This window comes from Callionymus lyra, chromosome 11, assembly GCF_982586985.1.
Source record: "Callionymus lyra chromosome 11, fCalLyr1.hap1.1, whole genome shotgun sequence".
Lineage (NCBI taxonomy): Eukaryota > Metazoa > Chordata > Actinopteri > Syngnathiformes > Callionymidae > Callionymus > Callionymus lyra.
Window position 1 is genome coordinate 11,987,269 of NC_141828.1, and position 27,353 is coordinate 12,014,621.

General features: G+C 38.6%; 1 protein-coding gene across 1 annotated transcript in view; it reads left to right on the forward strand.

The window, feature by feature from the left end:
- plpp4 (phospholipid phosphatase 4) overlaps positions 1 to 27,353 on the forward strand; it is a 70,014-nt gene that overhangs the window by 12,559 nt on the left and 30,102 nt on the right. Inside the window, exon 2 of the mRNA XM_087803327.1 lies at positions 20,093 to 20,201. Coding sequence (XP_087659453.1) covers positions 20,093 to 20,201 — 109 coding nt within the window. The remainder of the gene's footprint in view (positions 1 to 20,092; positions 20,202 to 27,353) is intronic.

Here is a 27,353-nt window from a genome sequence, read left to right on the forward strand (position 1 = left end):
GGCAGCTGACAAGAAGAGCCGGGATTCCCTGACAGCGCGATATATGTATTTTCCAATCTGAGCCGCTCTGACATTTCATTTCCTGCGATCTTTTCGATGAGCTCATTTGGCGTGACCCCTTCCTGCTGACGGGCGCCTCGTCTCTCGTGACGCTCCGGTGAGACTGATGGCTCATTAGAACATCATGTCACGTCCTTCGATCTGTGCGAAAACGCTCATCGTAGGGATCTGTTTAGGAGTGTTTTTTGGAGTCTCAGACGGGTCTACAGGGGTCAGCGTAGAGAGAAAAACATCTGAATTACATGCGTTATTGTCTTGTTCAGGAGTTTAAATGGACGCTCAAGCTGTCTTTCAAAGAGCCAAAACCAAAATTTTGAAAATTAATTTTTAAAGCGTGCACATTTATAATCGCTGCAACTCTAAAGGTCAAACCGATCTAGAAAATTAAAGTACCAGGTGATCCTGTAGTTATGAGATCATTTAAAACTTTAACTGGTGGTGTGACACACAACAGTGGGTTACAGATGTGTTATTTGCTTTTATTTTGAAGGACCTTTACAGAATGTCAAACAGTAAACAGAAAATAAGCGCTCACTAGTACAATTAAAACATCTCTCTCAGTGCGAGAGTGGAATTAAAAAGGAAGGAACTTGCACTTCAGCTCTATATACATGGTGTTGATGCCTTCAAAGGATTTCTGGATCCAGATTGTTTCGTGTAAATATAGCATAAATACTGTATGTGTGACCTTTGTGTGGAGTTTGTATGTTCCTGTTTCTTGTCCCTCTATCAATATTTCCTTTACATTTAAAAAAAAACATGCATCATGTGGATGGAAGAAATCCAGACAATCACCTCCTTGGCAGGGGTAGTACAACAAGTACATGGGGGTCGAAATATTCCATACCTTATTTATGACACTTTTAGAAAGTTTTCAATCCATCTTTACCTTATTCTAAGTTAGTAATAGTGTCAAATAGGGTTATTTCAACAAATCAGTTCTGAAAGTAGAAAACTATGACGATCCTCAAGGTGTCAGAATCTGCTAAATACACAAAGCTGCAGCAATGAGTTCACTGAGAGGGAGCGAGAGCGCGGTTGAAAATTGATTCAGGCCAATTGGTGAGTTCTAAAATAAGTTTGGAATTTAATTCATTTTAGTCAGAAGGTTTTGTGAGTCTCATTGAGTCTCACTTTAAATCATGCATGAAACAATATTTATTTTTGTTGTGAACTGGCAAAAAAAACCACGTAATAATAAAAGGAAAATGCAAAATGTACACGTTTATATTCTTAGAATGAGTTTTTAAATTATTTTTAGTTAAAATATATGTATTTATTTTGGGAAAAACTAGCTAAACACCTTTCTTAAGAAAACTCTTGTTGGGAACCAAAAATAAACCCCATAGTCAGAAAATTATTTTTCTCTGCAGGGTTTCTGGATTCTGGAGTAGGTGGAACGAATAAAAATAACACTATGGAATGAACCTTTGAAAAAATACACCTGTTGAAATACGAGGACAGAAAGTGATCATATTAGTCTTTTAAACAGACTTTACAGTTAATCTTCCTCATCTTTCCTGACTCTGTGTGTCATACTTATTTGACTTTAAGTGTATGGGTTTCACTTTGATTTGAGGTCAGGTGGGAATGATCAAGAAGATTCATGGAGATACGAAGCAGCTGTTGCCGTTGATGAATTGCACCACATGGTGAAACAATGTGTTCTTACATGATAGAGACCTTGACTGGAGGAAGCAGTGACCCACGTTCATCACTTCTCTGCTCCACAGTCTTCCCTCCTGTGGCATAATTCTGTTATTATTACTCTTCCTGTCACTGTGCGAGGAGGTTCTCCTTGGCAGGTACCTTTTTTTTTCCCGATGTGCACCGTTACTGTCACTTCCAGCACCAAACCCTTATCAGTACCGAGACAGACGAGGAGTTGGGAAGATGAAAGAGCCGCCCTCCCAGTACCAGCTCTCTCCCGGGCCCTTATATATATATCACAAAAAGTCCCCTCTGCCCCCTTATAGGAGCTTTCAGCACTTCTCTTTGCCAGTGAACCCCCTGAGCTTCTCTGTCACACTAGATTCTACCTTTACTAGCATCTCCTCTCTATTTCACTGAAACTTTACCTCCCAGTTTATCACATTGAAGTGAGTTGAAAACAACTTTGGATTCATATTTATGTGAGAAATTGTCATCACTCTGGCTGCATGTGTGTGTGTGTGTGATGAGTACCAAGGGACGAGGTCTTCTGTCACATCATGGTCTTTTAAAACAAAACAATATTTGCCTGCTGCGGAGAAATACATATCGTCGGTTAGGAAGGGAAGGTCACACGTCCACAAAGGTGTGCAGAGATGATGGACTATGTTGGTGTAGATGCTCTTGTTTACATAACATTTCCCTTGAATAACCTTCATGAGAGCAAATGAAATGAAAAATAAACCATATGGTATCGTACTTCTTTATGAACTGGTTTGAACCTCTGATGTTTTATAGTAAAGAAAGACTATTGGCTTCTAAACTTCTAGTTCTCTTGGGGCGTCAGAGGGACAGTGTCAACGTTAGTCATTTCCCTCGACCCCAAATTAGGTGGGAGGACGCCGATAAAAGTAACCTCTGAAGCCGATAGGTCACAATTTTCGCTAAACTTTACTGTGGCCGAACGATTTGACTGAGGACAATCAAATGTTGGAAAGTTACAGACCGTCGTCTGAAAATTGTCAGAGTACATTTTCGAGTCTTAAGCTGGTCCGAGGCCTTCCCTACGAGATCTTGAAGTTGACACAAAAACTCAAAAGTTGCGCGGCAATCGCCATTGGGAAATCAAACCAATATCAGGCAATTTTGAGCCCAAAGAAAGTATTTAAAAAATAGAATAATTAGGCACCTGTACAAAAATAAGAAAAATTGAGCTGCCGCCCACAAGAACGAGCTGGCTTAGCCATCTGGTATTTAGTAACAGAGGGACATCTGAATAAATGTTCACGAAAAGGTAAGAGTCATGGGACTCAAGTTGGGAATAGTTTGGCAAAACAAAAATAAATCACCTCCCTGAGAAGGCGGTTAAAGTAAATTTAGCAGAGATTCAAGTCTAACATTAACGTATAAGAAGCCACAGACGAGAGGAAGACTTTACCATAGAAGATTTTAGCTATGTAAAGACTATTGTAAAAGGTATAGACCAAAGAATACAAGTGAAGCTAACTCGGCAATTAAGAGAAGGCTAGTTAGTTAGTAAGTAATAAATGGTTATTTCTAGAGCACCTTTCTAAGAAGACGTCACGGTCTGGAGAACATCTGGGACATTGAGTTGGGACAGGGCAAAGTCAAGGGCAGCCGTGAGAAGTTGCTGTGAAGAGATAACAGTCGAGAGAAGATAAGTGAAGCCATCTAGGTCACAGTCAGAAGATGGCTGAGAAGAGATCACAGACGAGAGAAGAAATGTAATGTTCTTGGAGGAGGTCAAAGTCAAAGGACGACTAGTACATTTAAAGGGCCACTAAAGTGTTGATTTAAGTGTGTCTTAAATAAATGTTGGACTCTATTGTACTCATCAGTATGTGTCTGTTTGTACAAAACTCTTTTCATTGAAATATTTACATTAGTCATAAATCCTGGAAGTGTCCACCTCCAAGGGGCTCATTGTATAAACACAGTGGGCATGTTTACAGCTGGCTGGAGGAGTGAAGTCATTATTACATCATAATGGACTACTTTCTTGTAACCTCTCGTTCAAAACATGGTCATGATGAGGAACTTACTGCATCTTGGAGAGGAAGACTTCAACATTTGAAACATGAGAGTGAGTCAGGAAAGTTTGCTTTTCATATTAGTTGCACTTTAACTTAGAAGAGGCCCGAATCAAAAGATGAGATGTTTACCAAGAAGATTACTTCTAAGAGGTCACAGTCAAGAAAATGACTTGTAAAGTAAACTTCATGAGGTCACAGTCAAGGGACGTGTCCTTCACCAGCTTCTTTCAATTACCATCATACTCATGGCGTGCTTAATTTCATGCCTACTTTAGATGTTTCCATGTATTGATGTCTAATTAATTCAACGAGAAAGTTAACAATTGCATTTTTCTGTCTTGTTTTTGACCTTCAGCATTGTTTATAATTTACATCGTTACATCATTTACATTTCAACCTATTATACAAATGAGATAATTTCCATTTTTAAACAGTCGTGCACGTCTTTGAACTTGCGTTACTATCGTCTGTTTGACAAACAAGAGAAACTGTAATAAAAAAAAAAGCAGACGAGGCAGAAAGGACTGACGTGAAGGAGTCTGCTCATGTCAGCATCACTTGACTCGGAGGAAAACAAAACCAGAGGAGAAGATAAGATAAAAATAATCCTACACAGGTTTCAAAACAGACTCTTGTTCCACGTAATGAGCCAAACTGTCAAAAGATTTTACTTTTTTAGGTCACATGTCAGTTGAAGATGCTCAACACCAGAAATGTTTATTTATCTTACTCTCTTGTAAGCGACAATTCCAAGTATAGACTCCTGTGGAACACCACTTAATAAAATAGAATATAAAGATAGAAAGTGTTGAGTTTCGACGCTAATATTTTCAAAGTCAAATAAGGTGATCACAATAGGCCTAATAATATGTACTTGTAATAATCTTTGAGCTGTCCCAATAATGAGCTCCCGTCAGGAGAAAACACACAATCGCATTAAATGTGTCGACTCATGAGTCATTGAGCGCTCGATAGACTCACAATTCAAGCTGTTTATCAATTATTCTGCGCTCAGAATTAATTGTTTTTGTCGTGGAGGCCTTGTGTGAGAATCCAGTGATTGAAGCTCATGGTAAACACGGCTTGTTATGAGTCATTAACGCTGTTGTGATATGAAATGATGAAATCATAGGAGCAGTGGCACGTTCCTCAAAAACCTGATTAAAACCTCCCACACACAGCTGCTGTTAATTTCATATCTGAGTCTTATTGTCTTGTTTTTCATTTTAATTGTTGTTGACTTGTTTTTAATTTAATTTTAGGCTTTTATTTTTCTCATTCTGGTCACTTTATGAACTTGAATTTAGTGGAGAATCATACCCGTTAATAATGAGCTCAGGTTCAAGAAAACGGACTAATTTACCTTGTATTCTTCCAGAGAACAATTAATTTACATGAACAATGCTGGTCAAAGTTTGCGTGGAATTTGCATTTTAAGATGATGTAAAAAAAAAAAAAAGAAGCACATTTTCGGTGCGCTCCAACATCTTTTCACATGATTAAATCCACAAAAACATTAAGTCCTCCTGCCCTAAATTGTGGTTTAAAGGCGGTTCTCTCTTGGCCAAAAATGACTTTAAAGCGACGAGAGAAACAAAGGTCGTATGATTTAACTTTCCTCCTGGAGCTGAGAAGTCAATAATCTCAAGGAAGACTTGATGAACTACTAATGAATCATGACCTTCTTTTCACCAATTAAAAGAGAGCTTTGTACAAACAGACACACACTAATGAGTATAATAGAGGTCAAAGATCAGTTTAAGAGACGCTTAAATAAACACATTAGTTGATCTTTAAACTAGGACTTTCTTCTATATCAGAAATTAGGTCGAGGGGGCAGTACTAGGCGTAAAAAGGGATTCCAGATTTCCCTTTTTCCAGAAGCTTCTAAGGCCACGCCAATCCATCAGTCAGAGGATTTATCAGTGCATTTTATCTGCTGATATGACAAAAGTATGCAGATTTTGTTTGTTTATAAGATGCTATTTGTATTCACAAAAAGGATAAATAGTTATAACTGTATATTTCTGCTTATTAAAATGAAGCAACAATGGATAATGGATGAGGTAGACTGGAAGAAACACAATGTTTGTTAAGTTTCTTTGCACCTCTTTGCCACTCAAATTATGCATGCTTTTAAGAGCATGAATAAATTATAATATGCAAAATTTTTAGGAACTATACGCCATTAGCTAAGTGATTATTGAAGTTTTTGCGTTGTGCGTTTGATTAGTTCAGTGTGGTCTGAACTTATTTTAGCTTTCAAGTTTTGTATTGTTTGTTAATTATTTTCCTTTAAATGCTGTTTCTTATACAGTTTTGTTCAGTTTTATTTTTGTTATTCAACAGGTTTGTCTGATCAATAATAACAAAACAGTTATTTAATTTGCTACAGGGGGGGCGAAAATCACCTGAGACCAAAAATAATGGCATCAAAAATGATGATCATTGTGCACAACTATAACCTTTCTTTAGAGATGATGAGGACAACTTCACTTATCAACCCTTTACCTGTTTGTTTCTGCCCCGAATGATGGGTTCATTCATTGAATCGTTGTAGAAAATGATCAACATATGTATTGAGATGTCGGCCAAAAAAATAAATCCGGTCAAAGCTGTTGTGTTTACAAACTAATCTGACAAACATTCAGCTTCTACAGTCACAATATGGTCACACAGTAGTCCAGAGCTACACAGCAAATCCCCTCATCATCTTCGCCGTCTCGCTCTGCTGTGGAGGGATTGATTTTGTTTTTGTTTGCGCCCCATCTCTTTCCTTTGCTCCCCGTCACAGACCAGACCGGTCCCTGGAGTTTTATGGAAATCCTTTCGGTGAAAAGAATGAGGTACGAGCCGACAGATCTGTTTCTAGTGATGTGTCTCGAATCGCGCACTTCTCTCGGGGCACTGCTTTACAGTACACTTACTTGTGTAGTGCGCAAATTTCTAGAGGGTATTACTGTCACAAATCAAACACTGCTGCTACACACTCACCAGAAATGACTCGACAGCTTCTTCTTCTACTGCTTTTTAACACTGATCGCAACCACCTGTTGAAACACTATCGTCGACACTTGACAGAGCTTTTCGCCAATTGAAACATGTTATTAAGTTGTGTTTCATTTTGTTATTATTGTTGTTGTGTTGTTTTGTGGTAAAATTAGTGTTTTCTCGAGACATTTGCGCCGGTATCTCCTCTGAAGACGTAGTGACGTAGCTTCCGTTTAGCGTCATCTATGTCACTAAGATGGCGGCCGTTGATGGTGGAAAGTGTCCGTCGATCCACACTCAATTTTCAGGCTGTTTGAGTGCACCAATTGAGTGCTCATTGTGCACTATAGTTTCGCAAACTGCTCATCGGGAAGCCCTTCAAAATATTAAGTGTAAGTGCAGAAGTGCGCAATTTGGGATACACCCTAGTGCTGTGTCTCAAATCGCCTACTTCTCTTAGTGCACTAGCTGTTAGTATGCATCAGGATAGAGTACGTACTAACTAGTACGCAAATTCTCAACAGATAGTATGTCTCAAATCAAACACTGTCGCTACGCACTAACAGGAAATGACGCGACAGCTGCTTCTTCTACTACTATTTAATGATGATTTAAACCAGCTGTAGGAACACTATCGACACCTACTGGCAGCAGTTTGGATCAAGAAATATGAGAAACAAAATATTCGGGAGATATTTACGCCGGTATCAGCACTGAAGACGTGTCATCCTCCTACTGCTGGCTGAAAATGCACCTAAAAATGCACTCCATTTGAGTGGTAGTGACGTAACATCTGTTAACAACGTCAATGTCACTAAGATGGCGGCCGTTTACGGTATAAAGTGTCCATCTATCCATACTCAGTTTTGTGGGCGTTTTAGTACGACAATTTAGTGTGTATGGAGCACTATATTTCACATACTAAGAATTGAGACACACTTAACACACTAAAAGTAGGAAGTTTGGAAGTATGTGAATTGAGGCACACCCTAGGTCTCGACAAAATAAAGCTTAAAAATATATTTTCGTTGTTTATGTGAGCAATTGAATTTTGAGTAACATATCAACAAATAAATAGGTTGCAGTATTTGTTTTTTTGCAGCATACACACACTCCCTCGTGTGCACTAAACACTTTAAAACAAAATGAAAATGCTTTAAAACATTTGGCTACAAGACCATTATCATAAATGTGATTTTTCTTTCCTTCTTGTACTTTTTTCTGATGTGGGATATTTTTAGGTCCCCTGCGGGACACGTTCAATCCTTCTGATGCTATGATCGCTTTTTTCTCGACAAATCAAGTTATCATTGACCTCTGAAGGTCACGATTGTAGGAAGTGATGGAAGAAAGCTCTGATAAAAAGTAGTTGTGACACATTTCGTAAGAGGAACATTTTTAATGGGATCTGGTGAGATGGTTGAGAACAGATAGAAGAAGAATTACATGAACCCCCAGAGAGGATACTAATGGATTCCATCAGATGATGTAATAAATGAAGATGGAGCCGGAGTGTAGCGGATGTGGATTTGTGAAGCTTGACCTTTACTCTTTAATGGAAGAATAAAAAAAATGGCTCATAGTGCTTTAAATCTGGAGAGCACTGGGCTGGTCGTGAGCATGGTTACCTGAAGTTGTCCTCCATATAAATCTCCCAGCTTGCAGTGTTCTGGAGGAACACATTAGCGGAGACCACACCGGCGTTTATGTGAAATAGGAGACGAGCACGAGGAGACAAACTATGGTACAAGCTCGGAGACGCCTCGCTATAGAAAAGCCTCCAGGCTGCATTTCTTCTAATCTTGTTGCAGAACACAACTCCCGACGCTATGGACTCGCTTGATAGATTACCTCCATCAACATTCTCATTGACTCGGCTCTCGGTTGCTTCTGGCTTGTCATTTCCAATCCTGTACGCTCTTAACAGTTTTCTCCTCTAGCTAGGCACAGCCGGCTGTGACGCTGCTGTGATTAAGATCCGTGTTCCGTACAAAAAACAAATTAAAAAAGAAGGAAAAGGCAGTTTTAACCGAAAAAATTGGGCACATTGTTTATTGCACGGGAATAGTTTGTGGGGTCAATCTTAGCATGACAGTGTTGAGGATTTAAACGGCAAAAAAAATAAAGTGTTTAGAAAATAAATGTTTCATGGTATGCCAGGGCTGTACTGAAAAATGTGTTTTTCACTTTCATGGATTTTTCATATACTGTTATATACGACTTAAGTGACTGAATTTGGGAATACTGTTTCAGTGGGTACCATTTCAGTGCCACGCACAAACACACAGTGAAGTTTTAAGTAGAGACTGGCTTCAGAACGGCCAAAAACTACTCTCAAACCAAAGCATGCGTTAATGAGAAAGTTGCGTGTCTGTGTTATCTGCTAATGTTGCTAAGTGTGGGCAACACAAGCTACTTTCTCCACAACCTGAGCCAAAAGAACACCATCCACCATGTGAAGGATGTGATGTTTAAACTGTTACTACTGAATGAAGTTCCCCATGATTGATACTTGAACATAATGCATGTGGTAGTTGTGCCATATTATGTTATTCTTGTTTATTTTGTACTTATTTTACATACTTGTTCGATTGAAACAAAGTGTATTTTGACTGGACAAATTCATTGTAATTCTTTTCTAATTCTAAAAAATTATATAACTGCCTACCCACTGTTATTATTTGACTGCACCGCACAGCCCTATGGTATACTTTGAAAAAAGTTGAAAAAAATATCTGCCAAGCGATGTCCTCTTCAAAAGAGTATTTAATAGGAGTCAACATGAATTGACACTTAAGTCAAGAATAAAAACTAGGCTATTAGGTTGGCCATAGTTGAGATTTTATCTGAAGAAAGAGGGAACAACACGAGTGAAAATGCAGATCCATTCAGAGGACAAGGCTGAATGACTTGAGAACCAAACTGCAAAAAAAGAGCTGTTTGGGAATATTTTACCTTTGCTCTTTTATCCAACAAAACATTTTAGATTATGTTTTACTGTTATTTAAATTAATAAAAATGTAACTATTTGATGTATAAGACTACATTTAATATAGTTGACAAATAATAGGCCCGAAAACAAATGTGTTTGTGGTATCCCTTGTGTTGTCTCTGGGTCAAGGCGAACAACCTCCCCGACCACATATGTATCTATAAAAGACAGGTAGGTTGTTAATTAAAAGAAAATGTTAACAAATATTAGGTGGTTCTCAAAGTGTATCTATCTAATCACATATAATGGATTTGGAAGTTTTCTGGTACAAAAAATTGTTGATCCGATTTTGATTACCACCTGGATCCGCAAAGAGTTTTTCACTCTGTTGCAGTGCTTGTCTTCTTCGCTCCGACTGTGTGTGTTATGCAAGCAAGTTCCGGAAAACTACTGCCACCTGCTGTTCTATTGTGTTCAATTATTTCAAATGCTAAAAATGGCAACAAAATATATCGATAAATACATTAATTGATTTGGTTTAAAATACACAATATTAGCGAAAGTCTGAACTCCATGAGCCCTTTGGAAAAAATAAAATAAAATCCATTTCCATGGTTTTATTTTCACAGCCCTCCTGACCACCTTCTTTATCACCTCAATCCCTCCGAGTCTCCGGCCATTGTAGATTCCCACCAGCACATCTTCTCATGCCAACGCTCTGTGCCCTCTTTGAAAATGCCTCCTGGGTGTTTATCTCAACCGGCCACCTGCAGTCCGACCGGGCCAACCCTCTATTCTGTTTGAATCTCTCCTCATCATTTCAATAAAACCCGTGCACACACCTCCGTTGTCACGGCACGCCGACCGAGGGGTTACAGTTCCCCGCATCCGTGGGCCATCTTGAGGATTACACCGGGGAAGCCGAGGCACAACGGCTCGTCACTCCCCGGCTCTCTGTTCTCTGACAGCACTGCCGATGTGTAGTCCTGACACGTTCAGCCAGCCTCTCACAGTAACCAGGAAAATAAACACAAACTGTAGCGTCAACACTTAAATTAATGTATTATTATTTATTATCATGTGAATAAACCTTTTAACTCCTTTTAAAGTCTGTGTATGTTTATGCGAACTAATCAATAAAAAACAAATTAATAATCCATAATGTTATGCTTATCAACTTTAACATGGACAACATAATGACCTATTTTTCCACTTTTGATCTGTGATAGAATCACTAATGTGTGAAATCTGCAGCGTGGAGTGATGCAACAATTTAAATGATACTACTCTGAGCCAATTATTGTTTTTTTCTTAACACACCAGTGATTGTTTTCGTCTTTGTAATGGTTTAAATTGGGGTAAAAAAGACTAAAGGAGAAAATGTAATGAACAAACTTCATTCCGTTTCTCTGCACATTAACACCCAAATTTGAGGTTTTTGTAAATAGGATAGGACTTGGAGAAGTTAAAGTATTTGATTAAAGTTTAGATGGTATTTTACTTAAGTACAAGGACTTGGAAATATAAATATCGTAGATTAAAAACAAAAAAAGTTAAGTGGTGTGGCTCTCTTGTGTAGGACAAAAAGAACATTTAAATATTTTGTGTATTAAAATACGAAATACACCCAAATACATATGTACCTGGTATTTCTGAATAGAATTACTTCTTCATTGATCCAATGCACTTTTATAAAACTCTGCAGCAAGAATTCTGAGCCGCTCTAGTAGAAGAACTCACATTTCCCCGATCCTTAAATCTCTTCACTGGCTGCCAGTTTCTTTCAGGATCAACTTTTAAATTCTGGTTCTTACTTTCAGATCTATTCATGGTCAGGCTCCTCCTTACATCAGTGATCTGATCCAGACTTACACGCCAGCTCGGGCTCTGAGGTCTGTGGATCAGAATCTACTGATGGTTCTTCGCACACGGTTCAGGACCAGAGGAGAGAAATCCGATTTTTTAAAGCGATTTGTGACCCTTGTGGTCTGGAAAAGCGCTATACAAATATAAAACACTTACTTACTTAAGAGAGTACAACGTTGTCAGAATAGAACATAACCCAACTAGGTTTACACATTACATTTACTGTAAATGTGATAAGCTACAATGTTTGTATCATTTGTACTACTTTGAGGTACAGATTTATGTGGAACAAGTGCAATATTTCAAACAAAAACCAAAGGTATAACTATATTTGACTGAAATAAAATCTCTTAATTTCTTACTTTCTAACTCAAGAATACTACAACTTGTATCTACTATTTTCTGTGTGTTTCACTCCCTCTCAGTAAACTCAGCTGTTAGTCGGTGAATTCATGTGGCTTTATAGTATAGTATTGAAAAAAAATGCATTATTTGCACTATTTGAACTCTGGATAACATAAACCTTTGGAGAGTAACATTAAAATGAAATGCAGCTGCCAAATCCTGATGGTCAGGGTGAAGATGTTTAAACCTTTCTACTCTGATTTGTCTCTTTAGCCTCCAGTTTCAGATTGAAAGAGACAACCTCACGAGTACACACTCCATGCGAGTTAAATAATGATCTCTGGACACTTGATCCAGAAGTAGAAGGAAGTAAAAAAATGACAATCGAATCAAGGTCTGATGTATCCGTCAGTGAAACCCTCCGTCTCCTCGGTGACCTGCTCTTTATAAAAGCTCAGCAGCAACGATTTATCAAACCACAGTAACCAGGTTTCCTGCAGTCCTGCGGTGGACATGGAGTTTAATTTGACTTGTGCCAGAATCAAATAGCTTTCTGAAATCAAAATGATTGCTCGAAAATTCCATTTCTTTCTCCTGCTGGTTGAAAAATGTTACTTTTCTGTTCATCAGTAGTCGAATCTGCACAGTGTGGCAGAATATTATGGAGAGAAAGCATTTAAAAAAGAGAGATAAAACACCTCAGTGGAATTATATTAGTTATTAACTATTCAATATCCCCGGGGGGAAACCCAGGAGGAGCATTAGCCAGAAGCTAGAACTACATTTTATAAACGTGTGAATCTTATTCTTGGTGTCTAAACTCCGGCAATAACCAAACAAATGAAGCCCAATGTGAGACATGTTTGAAAACATCATACACACATGAGTGTGTTATGGTTTATTGGCAAATATATTAACAGTAACAAAATCCTTTAGAATAAACAGTGACAATGTAAGATGAATAATTTAAACCCATATTTGTACTCACACTCTTTATTTAGGGCAGGGATTTTCCAACTTATGGCCTAGATTTAGTAGAATCTACTTTTAAATTTCTCAGTGGCTGTACTGCCACATTATTAACTGTACCTCAATACTATCTATTCAGACTCAATCTTGCCTTCAGAACCTACTTGTATATTCATGGTATTGATTCCATAAGACATTGAAAGCCTTTCTTAAGATAAGATACAAGTAGAGTTTGTTCCCCTGCACCCCAAAAGACACTACAATGGATAACATTGACCGGGTCTTCAAGTTTGGCCAAACATATACGGTAAACCTCGCAAGTCTATTTAAACCAACTTAATTAGGGATAATCTATTATTGATTCATTGTTAATAAGAAATGACTTAATTAATTAAATTAACTGGAATTAATAGTTTTGAACCCATTTATCGAAAATATTTATATTTCCGAGTTCCTGTACTGAGTAAAATATCATCTAAACTTGAATAAAAAACTTTAGTAGTTAAAGGTAGAACTTTGCATCCTGAAGAGTCCATAGCTGTCTCAAATCGCAAACTTGTGTACTCAAAGTTAGTATTTTTGTTAGTTGATCCCTCCACAGGATTCAACACCACTAACTTTATTAAGTATCAAGAGAAGAATGACGACAAAGAATAAGAGCCAGATCGAAGAAACAAGAAAGATGAAACTAAACGAAGCACTTAACTTTGCTTTTCTGTAGAGACGAGAGAAACTTGACGTTGGAAAGTCAACAATAACAAACGTTGTTGTTAGTGTTATTGTTGACTTCATCATTGGAATCTGTCTCATGCAATAAATAACAACCACTGATCAGATGATTTTATTTGTTTGTTTTTTTACAACTCAGCTTTTAATGGTGATGTTTTTTTCTTTATAACATAAAGATTCGCACCATAAGATGGCAATTAATGTTACGTATACAGTAGAAATAACCTATTCACAGTGAAATTCAGGTTCTCAGAAAAATAAATTTATCAATCATTGAGCGATGATAAATCCCACACGAGGTAATTTATTTCCATTCTCCTTTTCTTCACTTCTCTGTTCTGAAGTTTTCTGCTACTTGCTTCAGTAGTTCCCTGGGGTAAGAGATGGTGATTTGTGCGAATTGATTGTAATGATTTGACCCAACATTGACCTTTCATCAGCACTAACCAGAGCCTCCATTTTCCTTCCACCTACGAAATGGCATTTTGATCTAACGCCAGACGTCGCTGCAATCCGTCAGTTGAATGGCTGTTGTCACGGTACACATCACTCGTCTAAAACTATGCCTCCTAGTCGATATTCTAACAAATAACATACATGATCAAATCATCTTTGAAATCCAATGCTTTAAAGTCACGTCAATGTTTCCTGTCCTCGCAGGTATTTGCAGGGCCAGTAGCGTGATGCAGGTCGATTAAATGAGGTGATAAAAGCCACATGTACATGTAAAATGACTCTTTATTCGACTGATGTCAGAAGTTTGAGGTATTCTCTGCATTTAAAAACTATAGATTGTAATGCCTTAAACTCACAATAGACAAGCCCATACTATTTATGTACCTTACCAAGTTGTCTTAATATTGATTCATGTATTCCTTGAATAGATACACTAGCATCACTTTAGGGTTTTGATAAAAGTAAGTAAGTAAGTAAGTAATTTTTATTTGTATAGCACTTTTCCAGACCAGGGTCACAAAGCACTTAAACAATCAAAACAATATTCAATAAAGTATATATTTTAAAGATCAAGATAAAACTGATAACACAACAGGAGTTCCAGAAAATCAAGGAAAAGCCTGAACAAATAGAAACGTCTTAAGATGTTTCTTGAAGGAGTCAGTAGACTCCATCAAGCGCAAAGAGAGAGAAGATCGTTCCAAAGCTTAGGAGCAACAGCTTGAAAAGATTTCTCTCCTCTGGTCCTGAGCCGTGTGCGAGGAACCATCAGTAGATTCTGAACCACAGACCTCAGAGCCCGAACTGGGATGTAAGGCTGTGAATATCCCCTTTTTTTCTGGTAGCACAGATATTAGTCAGTATTTTTACTATAAAGAACTGTGGTCACAGATTAAACTTGCTGCAAAAAAAAAAAAGGTACACAGATTGTTTTCATGAGGCTTTAGAGTAACCCTAACCTTAACCATTACCCCACCTTGTCTCAAAACAGAAGAGAAAAAGGCTATTTTTTAAAAGCTTCCATTTTGCAAATACGCTTGTTGTGCAACCTCTCCAACCTTCACACTTCGAAGAGCCACCAAACTTTTATCGACGTCGAAGAACAGCAATCTCGGTTTTTACAACCTCCTGCAATTGGTCCACCGAGCAAAGAAAAAGCCTGAAATATTTCTATTTGCAAACCACATCTGCTGCTCCACCGTCCCGTCCACAATCTCTGTCCGACCTCCATGTCTTCAGCGGTGCGGTTATTGAAAACCCTGCGGCCGTTAAACGTTATTGAACATCCGACTTCTCCCGGACCAGGAACAGGAATTCAGCAGCGGTAAATGAGGCGGGCGGTTTGCGGAGCGATGGGCTCGGTCCAGCCTCTGAACTTAATAGCTTGTAAGTCACTTTTCACCTGCTCCGGGTCACTGGCCTGAATCCCAGGCGGAGTCAGACGAAGATGGCATCTGGCTCGGATGATTGCTCGCCTCTGACTTAATGGCATTTCAGGCACAGATGTTCAGCCCCAATATCTGAACCGTTTTCCATCTTGATTCCTGCAGCTTGCAGCTCATTCCCAGGATGCCCTGCTGGTCGTGCAATTAAATGCATCATTTGGGGTTGTTATGAATGTTTCATTGTTGTTGACAAAACTCATTTCCTATCTGTGGTTCTTATCTTTATCTCCCTCACCTGTCCTCTCCCTCTGTACCACCTATTAAATCCTCTTCTTCCACCTCCAACAGGTCCTACACTGTCTTTCCACTCCACAAACCATCCACGCTTTTTATTGGGTATCCCCCTCCTTTTGTGAAGGGCTGTCAAACTGGGTAACAATTGGATGGAAAACTAAACACTAAGGTAACAAGAATAAGAAATATGGGAAGAAATGCCATTTCAATTTAAAAAAAATAGTTAATAGTTTTTAAATAGTTATTTTATTGTAATTTATTTAGTACTTAGTACTCTGCACAATTTCACTTTAATGATTGTGTTCTGTATAAACTGCTGCCTATCCGTATCTTGAAAATGAGACCCTGGGTCTCGATGATAATTTTATCTGTATAAATAAAGGTTAATAATAATAAAAAATAAATATCATATAAACATTTACGATAAAGAACTTTAGACAAAATATTGATACATTTTTTATTTATTTGTGGGATAAGAATTACTAGTGATGGGCTGATGAAGCTTCATGAAGCAGTGTCATGTTGTTTAGAGGTCAGTAGGTGGCACTATCAGTTTAAAAATGATATGATTCATTAAAATAGTTTTTCAAAACAAAGGAAAATAGTGCAGAGACTGCCATCTAGTGGACTAGATGATTACACTGCTTCATGAAGCTTCATCACTAAGAAATTCTAACAAAAGGAAAACATTAAAAGAAGAAAAATGTTGCATATAAAACTTATATTTTTACTCAAAAAAGGCTGTATTTGGCTCCTATGGCCAACTTTGTACTCCCTTTTACATTAAACACATGTTAAAAGATACACTGATGTATTAAGAATATTACTGTTAATAAAAAAAAAACAAGGTGAGACCAACTAAAACTGGTAGTTGAAGGTTAACCACATGAAAACAAATGACATGGACATGATAATACTGCAGAGTCACCACACAGTTGAAAAACAGGACCAATGAAGAAGAACCATAAAATGTTAATCCCCGTTTTCTTGAGATAATGTCTTTGTACTCGCTATATAGAAGAGGTCTTGTGGTTCTTTTTGTGGTTTTTCCCTGGTTCACCGACAGATACCGACACTTAAGAAGTTGAACAAACTTGTGAAAAATTCTATGGTTATCTGGCTGTTGTTTTTTGTCAACACTATTACCCCACGAAACATGTTTAACCAAATTTAACAATGTTATAGTTGGAAAAAAAAAACATTTTTTGGAAAAATGGGCTGACTCTGCTTATCTGTTCAGAAGCAGTGAGGATCTCGGTGGCACTTTATAATAAGATTGTGTTGCAAACAGATGTGAGGGATTCAATCGCTTATTAAATGAGTATTGATGCTCTACTTTCCTTTCTTTTCATAGTTTTATTTCAGCATCTGCTTCTTTACTATCAATATCTTTAAGAATTCAAGTAAAGAACAGAAATTTTCTCAACCTTCCTACACTTAGATATTCGTGGAAATACTGGAAAAATCAGATTCGTTTTTTAATCAAATTTTGCCTTCATCTGACTCTCCAGACAGGTGTGCTATGGTTCCCCGTCTGCAGTTCCCCCTCTTTCTTTGAAAGATGTGCAGATCTCTTTGGTGAACCCAGAGTCTCAAGTCACGCCTGGATAATCGTCAATTAAGTCACGACAGGGGTAGGCTGCCGGGTAGATTTCCCGATTTCAATAAATGAATGCACCAGCTCATCCACAGATCCTCTCTTTCAGCATCGGGAGACAGATAAAAAAAAGGGGCAATCGCTCTGTACGTCATTACCTTATTCAACATTTGCTCTACTAATACAATCCTCATTGTGCCGTCTCTCGTCACGCTGCCACGGTCACCCAGTTTCCACCGCTTGAAAGTCTGATTCATTGTACAAGGGATCTCATTCTCCAAGATTGAATTTTGCTCTTCGTGTAGATGGAGCTCGCTGTCGTGTTAAGGCCTTTTGAAATGGACCGGATTTATAGTCGGAAAGCAGGAATACATAATTAATCTTTGAGGTCTGGTTGATTGTTCAATGAGCCCGGATAGAGGATGAAACTGAGACAGATATTTATTGTACCTCAGAAACACACACACACACACACACACACACACACACACACACACACACACACACACACACACACACACACACACACACACACACACACACACACACATTTATATTGGCCAAAGACAGTGGGGACTGAGATGGTGCAGACCTCTGCAAAGGAGCTCCTTTACACCCATTTGTTAGATTGATTGGGTCAATATTTCAGATACTTGTTTGAGTGCTTTTTAAATATTGATAGCAACGAGCTGAATTCGGCTTTGGATGGCAGAAGCTCACATTGACAACTCATCTAAAAGGAGCAAGAAAAATTGCTGTAACTCTCTTTATCCCTCCAAAAAAAGTGTAGATCCAGATGGCATCCAGCAAAACAAAGTTGATGCTTAGTTAATCCAGTTTTATATGATCCATTGGCTTTGACTGATCAGTAGTGATGGGCTGGTGAAGCTTCATGAAGCAGTGACGTCAGTAGTTGGCGCCATCAGTTTAAAAATGATGTGACGTTTCATTAGAACAGTTGTTTAACACAAAAGAAAATAGTGCAGAGACCGCCATCTGGTGGACTCTGAGAGTAATGACACTGCTTCATGAAGCGTCATCAGACCATCACTAATGTAGCTACTGAGCTTTTGTAGCCGACAAAGACCTCACCAAAAGTCATCTCTGCCGTCTGTCTCTTCAGTTGTCTTTGGGTCTGCCCCATGCTAACGCACTTGAGCCATTCCTTGTGAGCCCAATCGTGTATAATCGCCACCGTAAAACTCTCAATGTTCACGGCCTGCTCTCCGGTAATAGTCGTAAATGCGTCTGATGTTCCACCGCAACGGTCAGCTCTGTTAATCTGGCAGAATAGAATCACCTTCTGTGTCACAGTTTGGCGAAGAAATGAGCTGATAAGACACAAAAACAAGGGAACGGAGTCGTTCGCCAGGCATATAATGTGTTATTAGCCGTGTTTAATCTGTCTCCGACCGCTCGCCGTCGATGTAATGCCGCCGACGGTAAATCGCAGATAGCGACTCAGCAAGGTGTAAAATGAGCTTGTTCTGATTACCAAACCATTATCATCTGCAGCTCTTTAGCAAACCGGCAAATAGACTCGTAATGAAAAGGACATTCCACCACCATTGACGAGGATATAAGTTACCGTCTGACTGTTTTAGCTTAATCCAGAACGATGTTTGAAGGAGATGCTGATGACTTTTTTTCTCACTTACCTAGAGTACCTAGTTAGATGATCTACTTAAGGGACCAAAGAGGTTGATTCTCAGCTCAAGGGATTCTTGATTTTCTATTTGTTAGCTGTATTACAAATTAGTTCTTGGTCTTTGAGGAAGATTGTTTTTTTTATCTTTGCTATAATCTTCTGTCAAATGAAAGAAAAGGGGTTTAGTTGTGTCAGTTTCTGGTTTTATATCCCAGTTATTATTTTTAAAGTTTGTCTCTGACCCGTTGCTCTTGGTGGTCACATGACACTCACAAACTTTTTGGGTTTTCTAATGACTGTTAAAAAAATGAATTATTTATAGTGAATGTGCAAATTTTACATTTTCTTTGCATGAATTAATTTTTGGTTTCGTCAAGATAATATGTTCAAAATGTTTGAGTTATCGCTGAACCACGATCACAACTGTCAGAATTGAACAGAACTTATTAACTAACCTGTTGTTTTACGTAGTAAAGATATGAATCAAGAAGCTCTCAGCTTGCTAGTTACAACATCACCTTTTATGGAACAAAATCCTAAACAAAACAAAACTATAAAAGCACAAAACCTCCAAGCATTCTCTTATTTACTCCGATATACTTTTCTCAAACCCCAAATGATCAACGTGAAATATTATAATATTATTTTTATCTAAATAATTTAATTCCAACATACAAAAAAAAGCAGAAGCAAGAAAGAATTTGATCTTTAAATGATTTGTGGACCTGATGCCAACATTGAACAACACTGATTTAACATATTTTAAAACCTTCAAAAACCTTCTACATGCCCTTATAAACCTTTCTCACTTCCTACATTCGTTTTGTTAAAAAGTTAAATTCACATAAGCAGATGAGATCATGGACTCTTTAAAAGTTGTGTCAATAAGAACTTTTTTCTTTGGAAAAAGGTCACATTTCTTCATCAACTATCCACAATCCTGATGATTTACGAAAATAAATTGTCGATTTTTATTGGCTTCTAATTTAAAATCATAGCTGCTGCCGCTGGCACGGACCTTCAGTGGAAACGCTCTTTGTGAACCTTCTACGCACTGTGACGAACAGAAACGCAACATAATGAACTGACGAGTGGGCGTTCTTGTTCCGTCTCCAGATTCACGGAATTCCTGGAGCCGTTTGAAAGAGTGATCCAGCCAGAGGAGCTGTGGCTCTACAAGAATCCTTTGGTGGAGTCTGACCACATCCCCAAGAGGGTCATGTTCGTAAGTACCTCTTCATTATGGATGGTTTGCCACTGAAAGAAATCCTGGTTATTCCCCAGATTAAATCTCAACCCAGGGAAGCTCAAATACTTCATTTACAGGATCAATAGTGGAAATCCTTTACCTTCCACTGCAGAGGTGAAGCCTGAAAAGTGCTGATAAGATATAAAACGTCTCTTAAGAACTGTATTTCAGGATGCCAATATCATCCTGCGTTGGACACACACACACACACACAGGGTCAAGTGGGTTTTCCATTCTTCCGCTCGCTCTCGTGGTAAACACTTGGCGTGTCCTCCAGAGATCCTCCTGGCCAACACTTATTATCAAGCACATATTGACACATCCTGGCAACCGGAAACCAGCTTCAACAGCAACATGATGCAACGCTTTCTTTCAGATGAATACGAGAAGATGATAAAAGAAGTGTTGAGTAAAGAGGAAGGCAGTTTACAAAATATTCCAGTTAGGAAAATGATGTCATGTTTACAAGGACAGAGTTCTCTATTAACTCTTGCTTGCTCTGTGATTAGCAAAATAACTTGATAAGTTCTTAATGTTATTACAATTAAATTCAAGGTAAGTGGTGACGATAGATCTAGGAACCGAAGAGTACATTTGTGTATCTCCTAGAGTTTCATCTGGATCGAGGGAACCGTTAAGGAATCTTAGCTCTATTTAAAAAAAGAATTAAAGGGACACTATTCTCAATTAAAGGGTTGTTTTTGGCGACCCCGCTGTAAGAAAAGTGTAACTACACTGCCATAAAATCTTAAATTCACCATTGCCAAATACTGCATGACAATTTCTTTTCATATCGAAATGAAGATTTCAAAAAGTCTCTTGGTGCTTCATATGAAAATACCGTGTGAAAAACAGTTTTTATGGTGATAACATGATTACTCAAGAGTCTGAGGCGGTTTGTCCAGACAAAGTTACGTAGTTATTACAAAAACAGAAACAGTTATTAATGTTTTAAATCAAAGCAATCATGATAGGAAATTTGTGGGGAAATGTCAGTTTTTAAATTGGTTCATTCTTTAAAAGGGCAACAGAAATGTTTTTTCATAGAAAATCATTCTTTCATTTAATGGAAAAAACATGCTGTTGAACTTCAAGTCATATTTTTAACCATAACAAATATGAACATATTCTAAGCAGCTCTCTTCTTGCTAAAAATGCCAAAAAGTGTAGATTTATATTTACAATGAGATTGATGTTTAAAGTGATAGTTCTTGTCGACGAAGGGTTGGGATTATTTTCAGAGTAATCTGTTCTTTTTTACAGTTATATCCTAAAAAGTATGTTCATTTTAATGTAGTGACTGTGCTTGTTTGTCTTCGTCTTTATCTTCATCCACAATGATGCAATTCGAAAACATCCAAATACCTCCGTTATGCTCGTCCGTAACGTTCATCTTGTATGGACGCCTTGACGAGAGATTTTCTTCCGGAAAAAAACTAAATTTGAGTGAACAGTAAAGGAATCATAGCTTTAGCTATGACTTCATAAAACTCACCAAACAAATAGAAAATTTCAATGCATAAACCTCCCATGGTGACATAAGTTGCTATTTCTCTGGTCGTAAATTGAATCATTTCCTGTGATTCATATTGAAAAGGTTGTGTGTTTAAGGACACGATAGAGCATATGTGATCTAGTGGTGGTGCGTTCAAGGACGCACGTGATTGTGCGCTCCAGCCTTTCTTGCAGTCATAAAAGAAACACACAAAAGGACATGGAAAGGAAATTAATCCAACATAAACTGAACAATGATTATTGTATTTCGCTCTTAAACTGTTTATATACTGATAATAATAAATTAAATTCTTATTTTGACGCACAACAATTAGCATTTACACTATCACTGTCAAACTGAGCCTGAGAAACCTGGGTGTTGTATTTGATAAAGACATGTCTCTTGTTCGACACTTTAGAAAACTGACCAGAAACTGTTTCCTTCAACTGAGAAAAATCTCTAAACTTAGGAAAATGTTGTCGGAACTTGATCTGGAGCTTGTAATCCATGCGTTTGTTTCTTCTCGTCTGGACTATTGTAACAGTTTGTTTTCATGTCTTAACAAGAAGGATCTGTCTCGTCTGCAGTTGATTCAGAACTCTGCAGCGAGAATTGTGACCCGCTCAAGTAGAAGAACTCACATCTCTCCGATCCTTAAAACTCTTCACTGGCTTCCAGTCTCTTTCAGGATCAACTTTAAAATTCTGGTCATTACTTTCAGAGCTATTCATGGTCAGGCTCCTCCTTACATCACTGATCTGATCCAGCCTTACACCCCAGCTCGGGCTCTGAGGTCTGTGGATCAGAATCTACTGATGGTTCCACGCACACGGCTCAGGACCAGAGGAGAGAAATCTTTTCAGGCTGTTGCTCCTAAGCTTTGGAACGATCTTCCTCTCTCTTTGCGCTTGATGGATCTACTGACTCCTTTAAGAAACATCTTAAGACGTTTCTATTTGTTCAGGCTTTTCCTTGAATTTCTCGAACTCATGTGTTGTTCTCAGTATTATCTTGATCTTTAAAGTATGTACTTTTTTGAGTATTGTTTTGATTGTCTAAGCGCTTTGTGACCCTGGTCTCGAAAAGCGCTATATAAATAAATATTACTTACTTACTTACTTACTTACTTACTTACTTCCTTCTACTATCAACCACTAGTCTTAAAAGTTAAATTGATGTAGAAGAGAATAGTTTGATATGTTCTAGAGGAGAACAACATGTTTCAACACTAAATCCAGATAAATTCAGCTTCCAGGAGTCAACAGTCGGCTTCATGTTTTCCTTTGAACTGTTCTTCAAATGTCACCCTATCGTGATTGACATGTCTGATCTTTTATTCATGAAGCCGTTTTCTTAAAAGTTTAATCCGATAAATGGTCGAAACCTACTTTGTTACCATTTTCTTTCATTTGATTTTCATCTTTTTTAAATTTTTCATAGTTTCTTTTACCAGCTGTGAATTTTTCATTTTTACTGGCTGAAGGAAGCGAAGGGAGCTTTCAAAAAATTATGAACGTCTCTGAACGGAGGATCTTTGGTTTGACAGCGTGTGAGGGAAGTGTCAATCACCGTGGTCTCCTCCACGCACGTCCATCTTGGTGGCGTGCAGGACTCGTAGGTGTTGCTGAGCCTCATCTTCCCAAAATAGTTTCTTATGATTCAATTTGTTCAGATTCCCTCTGAAGTCAGAAGAGATAATCCGGTTCCATTAGGTTTTCTCTTATTTATGTATTCAGGCATTAAAGAAAGATTTGAACTTCCACTGAAGTTCCCCCGCTCACCAAGTTATCGCTCAGCCGCCCTGAAGGTGCCGAGAATGTACCCGTCCGATTAAAAATAGCTCATGGAGGATTTACATGAGGCTACAGTGTGACTCACAGTGACCTTCATCAAGATACTCAGAATTATCTTCCGCCTCGAGAGGATCCCGTTTTGATTGGATGAAGGAGTGAGCGGGATTTTTTATTATTTTTTTTGCTTGTTATTTACCGTTGGCTCTGAAGTGAACACGTTCTCCTCGTCAGAGTAGCCAAAGGTCGCGCCTGTCTGTTGACTCACACAATTATCTCCGAGTCTTTTTTTCAACGCGTCCTCGCTGATCACGCGTTTTCCCCAAATGTAATTAACTGGCGACCGACTCAATTATAAACTCAATAAGACTTTGTGAGATGTGGTTACGGAGAAGTCTCCGAATGGAATGTAGTCCAGCATGAAGATGAGGTATTAATAGGCTTAAACTTCTTCTGGCGGAATTAAACTTTAAAATGGATCTCGACTTGCCCCGAATGTTTCTACGTTCTCAACGATTATAAGCCCTGGCTAGTTTGGGTGAAGAGACAGGTGACACCGGGACATCCACTCACACACACAAGAAAGGTTATGGGAAAGTTACAGTCATCTTTTTTGGACTTTTGGGAGGAAATCCTCCTATCACTGAGCTTCTAAACCCGGTCTTAAAATCGTTCAGGGGCCAAATCTGTCCTGACAACTATATATACATATATTTGGGAACAAAAAGAAGAATTAAAGGGACAATATTGTCAATTAAAATGTTGTTTTTGGCGACCCCGCTGTTATAAAAGTGTAACTGCACTGCCACAAATTCACCATTGCCAAATACCGCATGACCATTTATTTTCAAAACAAAATAAAGATTTTAAAAAGTCTCTCATGAAAATACTGTCTGTAAAACTGTTTCAATGGTCATAATGTGGATACTCAAGAGTCTGAGGCAAAATGCCCAAAAGTGTATATTTAGAATTAAATTGATTTTTTTAAAGTGATCATTTTTCCAAAATTCAAACTTTGGCACTTTGCAATGATGCATTTAAGATGTTATGGAAGTGCAGTTAAACTTTTCTTACAGCGGGGTCACCAAAAACAACATTTTAATTGAAAATATTATCCCCTTAATTCTCCTTTTAAATAAAGCTAAGATTCCTTTTACACTTCCCTGGATCCAGATGGAACTCTAGAAGATCCAAAATGTACACTCATTTTCTACTCGCCCTCAGTGCTCTGTTGCTCTGTTCCTTTTTAGAGTTATATAAAAAAAATGTATTGACTGTAGCTCAGTTGTCTTCGTCTTCATCTTCGTCTAAAAAGACACTTAAAACAGCTTTAATTGAAGCATCGACAGGAGTAATTGTTCCAGAAAAACTTAAACTTGAGTCAACAGTTTTGGTCAAAACTTCTTGAAATTTTTGAGAGCTTGTACCAAACACAAATGGGAACCAGATTCATAGAACCAACGATTTTAGCAATACAAACCTAATGATACGCACATATTCTCACTTGTAGACTCTCATTCATCATCCCTCCTTCCTTCATGCCAAAGTGTTTGTGCTTTGGAGAAGCATCTGAACTTGTGAAAGTAATGCACGTAATTAACTTGCTCGGCTTCTGCTGCCCAGCATCTACAAAACAGCTCCCCGGTGAAAGTGAGAAGTGTTAGAACTATTGCCCTCAGCTTCCTTCGCATCTCGACAAGTCCGGTCAGATTCTGTTTAATATAAATTGTTGAGGAAATCCATCCCTTTGTTGCTTCACGTTGTTGTGTCAACAACTCCCTCACACCCGGGTGACCTCCGTCGCAGCAATCATTTTCCGGAACATTTAATATAAATCCTGGTTTGATGCCAGAAGTTCCCGCCAAATAGTTCCTTGTCCTTGACTCCTTGAAACAGGCCTCTAGTTGCCCAATGATGCTTTAAACGCAACTTTATTGTCAACAGTATCTTTAACGGTTGCGTCTGAACTCATAAACAAAAAAGACTTTATCGTCAGATAACAGTTTCTTCTTTATCTTCCGCCCATTAGCCGTCCTCCTGGAAAGGTCACGACTTTTTTCAAACGAAGCCATTATAGAGACAAGTTTGTAATTGGTTGCTGTTGCTTTCCAAGGCGTTCATCCATCATACGCTCTATTCTTAACATGTTTCATTATGTTGTGCAGCTGTTGCTTTAATAAACCTCCTCACGTCGTGCAGGAACAGGTGCAGACCCAAAAGTGGAAACAAATCCAATGCAAAGATTGGATGAAAAAAAAACACTCAAGTCATTTATTCGAGTCAATAAAGGAGATCAATCAAAAGTTTCTTATGTTGCTCTGCTTTTCATTTACTACTCAAACTATTTGCATTTACTTCTTTCTTCTTCTGAGTTTTTGTTATTTTTCTGAAGCAGTGTCAATGAAACTGTTTTATTTTGAAATGTAAAAAATATTTTCTCTGAAATAAATGAAGTCTAAACATGTCAACACACTTGTTTCGGTCAAGTTCCAAAATCAAAAACAAAACAAAACTGTAAACTATTGACAGTTACTAAAACACAAACGCTTCTGTAAGATCGTTTCCGTTTCAGACCTCATATCATACAAATACTGCTAATAAAAAACTCATACACAAAGTCTGTAACAGATTGGAGACACACGAATAAAGAACAACATCGTCAGCATACGATCATGCATGGACGCAAGGCTGCTCTTGCTGATTCAGCAAAATGGTGAGATTTCTTTTCATCCATTTATCCGTCCATACATCCGACCAACCACCCATCCGACTACCCACCCTACTATCCATCTGCCTACCCACTCGACTACCCACTCGACTATCCATCTGACTACCCACCCGACTATCCACCCTACTATCCATCTGACTACCCACCCGACTACCCACCCTCCTATCCACCCTACTATCCATCTGACTACCCACCCGACTACCCACCCGACTATCCATCCTACTATCCATCTGACTACCCACCCGACTACCCACCCGACTATCCATCCGACTACCCATCCGACTACCCACCCGACTACCCACCCGACTATCCATCCTACTATCCATCCTACTATCCACCCTACTATCCATCTGACTACCCACCCGACTACCCACCCGACTACCCACCCTACTACCCACCCTTCTATCCATCCGACTACCCACCCGACTACCCACCCGACTACCCACCCTACTACCCACCCTACTATCCACCCGACTACCCACCCGACTTCCCCCCCTACTATCCATCTGACTACCCACCCGATTATCCACCCTACTGTCCATCCGAATTTCCATCCGACTATCCACCCTACTATCCACCCTACTATCCATCTGACTATCCTTCTGACTATCCACCCTACTATCCATCAGACTTTCCATCCGACTTTCCACCCTACTTATCATCTGACAATCGACCCTACTATCCAACCATCCACCCACCCTACTATTCTTCCGACTACCTATCCGACTACCCATCCGACTATCTATCCAACTACCTATCTGACTACTCATCCGACTACCCATCTGACTATCCAGCCAGCTAACCATCCGACTACCCATCCGACCATCCACCCTACTATCTATCCAACTACCTATCTGACTACTCATCCGACTACACATCTGACTATCCAGCCAGCTAACCATCTGACTACCCATCCGACCATCCATACGGCTACCCATCAGACTATCCATCCGACCATCCATCTGACCATCCATCCGACCATCAGTCTAAATATCCACTTGACTATTCCTCTGACTATCTAACTATCAATCTAACCATCCATCTACCTACCTATCTAGGCTCCCTCCGCCTGATCAACTCAATCAATCAGTTTGTTAATTTTTAATCAGGAAAAT